The sequence below is a fragment of the Argentina silus genome (assembly GCF_951799395.1).
Source record: "Argentina silus genome assembly, chromosome: 7".
NCBI classification, from domain to species: Eukaryota; Metazoa; Chordata; class Actinopteri; order Argentiniformes; family Argentinidae; genus Argentina; species Argentina silus.
In genome coordinates, this window is record NC_139661.1 from 8,192,826 (window position 1) to 8,198,762 (window position 5,937).

The window sequence follows — 5,937 nt, forward strand, 5'->3', positions numbered from 1 at the left end:
TTATACCTGTTCAGTGTAGATAATGCTGTAAGTTGATAGAAGTGAATACAAAGTGCTGTGCTGGTTGGAGGTAATGAATTTAGTCCAGTGGTGAGAGATGGAGTAGAGTTGTCCAGTGGTTGTAGGAAACAGAGGGAGGACACTTCTTCTAAGGTCATAGAACACATGCAGTGCTGTTACTAGAATGTGATTCATTGCAGTGCAGTGGATAACAGTGGGTTAGGGTTAGCGGTGTGAGACAGATAAAGGACACTGTGGCTACCTCACTCTCCAACAATAACAAAACAGCAAACAGGAAAGAGGAAAATATTTAGCAACTGGTGGAGGAAGTTGACTTGGAAGTAGCTTGTGCTTGTTTATTGTTAAAAGGGTTATAAAACAGGGTTAAGGATTATGTTTCCACATCCACTGTCCTCAAAGAGTTGCTGAATATTTTCCTCTCTTTAGTGTAGTGAGACAAGATGCACATGTGAGAATGGGGAAATTATTAGAGCAGGACAAGATACTGTATGCTTTTGGTAAAGATTTTGTTTATTAAAGAGTAATACAGTAATTGACAGACAAATCATATTATATTAGCCTGTATGGACCTGTGTGGGTGGAGATCCCAAACAATGAATACCCACCTAAATCATTGCCCGACACACACACACACACACACACACACACACACACACACACACACACACTCCTTTAAATCTTTGATCTTTAATCAACTAACTACTTCACGATACAATATTTCTAGTTCATAGTTAATTTATAGTCTATAAAGTCCATGGAAATATTCAGCAGACACACTTGTTACAGAGCTGAGATATTCACAACATTGCACAGAATGTGCAAAAGAAAAAGGTGAAAGCGCCTGTGCACAGCAGTGCAACTTCTTCAAGGTGATGATTCCAGCCGGAATAACACAGTATCCAAAAATAGCACAGAGCAATCACACACTTGAATGGCCACGACCGACCTTATATACAAGACCTTATATAAGTCCTGTCACATCATTCTAACTGCATTGCTTTTTAATATGTTTGGTACCTTCGTCAGCCCTACGTCAGCAACTACATTGCTTTTTAAGATGCTGATTGTTACCCTGTTTTATTTCTGTTTTTTTGTTCTTTTGTTTCCGTAAAATGTTTTTATTTAAGAGCATTAAATGAAAATGTTAAAAGCATTAAATAAAAAATATTTCAACCAAAAAAAGGCCTTAAGCTGTATATCTTGATTTTTTTTATTTCATTGTGCAAATTGGACACGTCGCATCTGCTTCGTCAGGTTCGTTCTAGAATGGCACAGAATGTGTTGCACACCTACATAACACATATTCAGTACATACATCACTGTTCATTATGTATTGTCTCTCGTGTCATCTGTCCCTTTAGCCAGTCAGTTACTGATACAGTTTAACTCCGCTGAAGAAATCCAAAGGGTGATCAGAAGAAAAACCTCAGAGGGTGCTTCATGCTCTCCAAAGGCAGGTACTTCAGGCAAAGTTAAGGGATTGGCTCACACCCAATATAGTGGCCACCTCTCAGAATGAGGAATCAGGTGTGGGGGGGGTGCAGACTGGAGGCACCATCCAACTAAGGGAGTAAGTTGATCCTAGCGCCTACAGGAAATGTGGTGCAGTACTCTAAAATAGAGCTGTGGCAGACTTCTACTTTCATCTCAACTCTGCACTGAGTTTAAGATATGGAGGGAAAACCAAAGTAGATAGGAGTGGGCATAGATGTAGAATATAATATAATGTACATGTAAATGACTTGAAGGATACACTTAGGGATACCTCTACAAATGACCACATAACACATCTGCATTAACACATCTGGCCTTAGATCTACACTTACATACTTAAGATAATGGAAATCTTAAGACATCTTAAGGGATGTCATTGAAACCAAGTGTTTGACCTAATTAGAATACATAAAAGGAGTTTGTTTGAGTCATTAAGTGGGTGGATTTGTTTTTCATAACCCAAACAATATGCACTATAACTTTAGTGCATGCACTACTTCCAAACCGTCCTGTTTCAATCGTTGTTCAAAAGATTGAATAATGCTGAATCGCTTGAATGATGCTGAATTGCTTGAAGACAAAAACAAAACAACTAGCCCTTAGGGTAAACATCGACAGAGATTAATTGTTACATGACTTTTAGTGTCCTCCAACTGGTCTTTAATCAAGTTACTAATAGTTTACACATTGATCTTTTTGATCAAGAGCAATACCATGCACTACAGGGAGATAATTGGTCCAGATGACATCATCAGCTCCAGTGATGAGCTGCATATGTGGATTAAAGCGTTTACCAAACATACCATGTGTTCCTAATGCTGGAATTCCCCTTGTCATTAAGACTTACATAAACTGCCTCTCTAAGGCAACAAAAGCTGTAGCTGACAGAATTCTACACTTTTGACCTTGAAATGGAGTGTAATCGGTGCTGTACGATATTTCTGATATGTTATTATACTAAATCTGTATTGGCTCTGGCCTGTTCTTGTTGATGCATTATCAAACTCCTCACCTGACAACTCCTGGGACTCCAAACAACAGTAACAGTAACAAAAACACCAATTCCCATGTGAAACAAACCATTCCAATCAATTCCATGTCAAACAAACTTTATTCGCCACTGAAACATACATAGCACTTCTCACTAAGCAGGAGCAGCATTTGCCATGGTTAGGGTGAGGCAGAGGGCAGGCACTGATGGTAGCATTGGAGAAGCTCTGGGGGGGAAGGTGGATCAGGATCCTCTTCAGCTGGCCCCGGCGGCAGCAGGGGGGGCAGGGGGCGCGGGGGCAGGGGCAGGGGCTGGGGCTGGGACTGGGACAGGAGCTGGGGCAGTGAAGCAACCCCTCTTGTGCCACTGCATGTCCCGCACACGTCGCACTGACTGGATCTGAGGTGCTGCGGCCTCCCAATCATTCCAGTGCTTGAAATCTCCTCGCTCAAACACGAACTGGCGCCCCCTGTAGCCTGGGTACATGTAGCCAACCCATCTGGAGCAAGGGAAGAGAGACAGAGTCTTAAAACACAGCACCAGTAAATGAGTAAAACATGCTCAGAAGAGACTGATAGATAGCATAGATAGATTTGACAGATAGCATATTTCTGGACAATCTTTGAAAGGGGTTTAAGGAGAAAGACAAGAGAGAATGTATGACAGTAAGCAGAGAGAGAAACAGCAAAAGACCAAGGGACAGAAAGCGGTTGAGGCGTTGAGAGAGAAAAAAGAGCTCTTACGTTCCGTTCAGAGCCTTGACACTTGCTACGCGATCTTGAAAACCATGACCCCACAAACTGGGAACGTCATCATCCACAATCTCCATCTTTCTACCAGTGAATCCTGGGCTCTCAAACAGATGGAGCTTGTGATCGGCACTGTCCTAAAGACGGGACATGAAAAATAAGACCCAAACACACACGCGCACGCACACACAAGAACACACACACACACATGCACACACACACAAACACACACAGACGTGATCAGTGAATGCTGAGATAGTAAGTGTTGACTGTTGCGATAGTCTGTAAGTATTCAGATGATAGCAAGCTGTTGAAATGGCCTGAGTGTGGGGATGGATAGTCTCAGCTGAGATAATAAACAACTGTTGAAATGATCAGTCAATGTAGAGATGGACAGTCAGTGCAGAGTGTTGAAATGATCTATGTTTGAGGGTCAGATGTTGAGACTCAAGTGTTGTAGTGTTAAATAAGTTCTAGTCAGTGAGGATAATGACATTGTGTGCGTGCCACCCACCACTTTGAGAGGTCGCAGGGACCAGAAGGAGTAGCTGTACTGACTGTTGGTCCAGGTGTCCCAGCGTGGATACTCGCCTTTCTCCAAGACAAACTGCTCACCTGCAAACCCCTGGCGGTCATACCCCACCCATCTGGAAGGAGAAGGCAGTCATAAGGCTGAGGAACGGTACCTCTCTTTAGCATGTCATGTTGGCAAAACTAGGTTAACACAAGGTATCACTTATAATCAAATAAAAACACAGAAAAGGATACTGACTATCAGTGTATGAATGTGTGTGTGTGTGTGTGTGTGTGTGTGTGTGTGTGTGTGTGTGTGTGTGTGCGCGCCAATGCACCAGTACTCACGGCCCAGACTCAACCAGCACAGAGCCCACCTTCTCAAGGCCCTTCTCTGATACATCTTTACACTCTGCAGAAAACTCAGCCTTCCGGCCCTGGAAGTTTTCAAACTCAAACAGCACCACCTGGCCCAGAGAGAAGGGAAGGGAAGGAGAGACACGTTTAGATCAACAAAGCGACACATGTACAGAAAAGACAGGAGAGAGGAGAGACAGGGAAGAGAGAAAAGAAGGAGAGGAAAAAGCTACATATAGAAGACAGAGGAAACAGTTGTGGGCAAAGAAAGGGACAAACGAATGAAGCGAATGATCACATAAGAAGATAGAGAGAGATAGAGAGAGACTACAGCAGAGAGGAGAGGAGAGAACGGGAGGGGAGGATACAGTACCTTATATGTGGCTCCTGCCCCACCCTGGCTCTTCCCAGCAGCTAGCTGCTCAGGGGCACTCTGCTGCTCCGACATCCTCCTGGTCCACTGGTCCTCTCTCTGGAGCAACACACACACACACACACACACACACACACGCACGCACACACATGCACACAAAGGAGAAACAGAGAGTCTTAATGTTACCACACTGACCACCACTGCTGAACAACACTGTACACAATACAATACTCTGAGGGAAAAATTTCCTGTGGCCTGCGATCACTGTTCTATGATTCATCTTGCCCCAGGAAGCCACTGTCACTGTTTGTCATTCCCAGCACATCGCTGTCAATCCCCTAAACCCACTCTAATGAAAACAAACCTCTTCCCCCTTTCACGCCGTCTCTCCTTATTGATCATATCCAACCCTGCAAACCCCTCACACTCTATCATAATACCCAAATCTACAACAACCCTCACATTTTCTATTTTCTTCTTTCAAGTCTTATAAACCTCTCACTCTCGTTCGGTTCAATTCTACAAACTTCACACTTTTAAGTTAAACTGCTTCACTGTAGAGCATACCAAATCACAAACTCCTTGGTGCCACTTTTCACGAGTGTGTGATCTCTGCTACAATGCCCACTGTCTCTCTTACCCAAAAGTCTCACTCTTTCAAACAGGGCTCTCTTTCCTTCCCATCAAACCTCTCTCTCCGGGTAACTTTTCGGGATTTCCTTCTATCTTTTTGAAATCCATCAACGAATGTAATAATTCAGATGCAGAAAGCCTGTCGAACCTGCTGTGTAGAACCGTACTGTGTTTTTACCTGGATATGCCTGCTGTATATTGGTAGCTTCCCTCTCTTTCGGTGCCACTTGGTGTTTGGTGGGATGAGCCATTGGAGGGCAGGGACAGGGGGGTATTTATGGTTTATTTCTGGCCACAACAGCAGAAAAGGGGGAGCTGTTGATACAGCAAGTCTGTCGCTCACATTGTGTCCATAACGCTGCCTCTCAATAGGCAGCTGTGTTGGCACACTCTACCCTGCCCGTCCGCCTGGCTACCAGTGCGTGGTGTGTGCGGGCACACGGAGAGGGAGCCAAGAGGATTCAGAAAACAGCCCCACTCAGCACAAACGGGCACACACACACCTCTTCCATCCACACACACACTCTAACCACACCAAGTCTAGACATCACCTAACCTCCTCACAACCCTCTCACCAACAACATCACCACCAATTCGTTCACCAAAAACTAACCGCTGACCCCTTTTGACCACATCCTGTGGTTCTTGTGACCAAACGCTGACCTTCCACCTCTCTTATACCCCTAGACCAAACATTCCCAGGGATCACTTGGTGATCATAACACCCCACAGCTAACTAGAGAGGGGACGTGTGGTCAGTGCTGAAACAGAAGGTATGGAGCAAAAAATACACCAAACACAGGAAC

At 44.2% G+C, this 5,937-nt stretch overlaps 1 protein-coding gene across 1 annotated transcript; it reads right to left on the minus strand.

Moving 5' to 3' along the window:
* Nucleotides 1–2,761: 2,761 nt before the first annotated feature.
* On the minus strand, nucleotides 2,762–4,573 carry LOC310806628 (beta-crystallin B3-like; the record flags this gene model as incomplete). The annotated part of the gene is made up of 5 exons (XM_083672797.1): nucleotides 2,762–3,005; nucleotides 3,250–3,392; nucleotides 3,770–3,902; nucleotides 4,117–4,235; nucleotides 4,499–4,573. 5 exons carry the CDS (start codon nucleotides 4,571–4,573, stop codon nucleotides 2,762–2,764), a joined length of 714 nt encoding a protein of 237 aa, XP_083528923.1.
* Nucleotides 4,574–5,937: the final 1,364 nt, after the last annotated feature.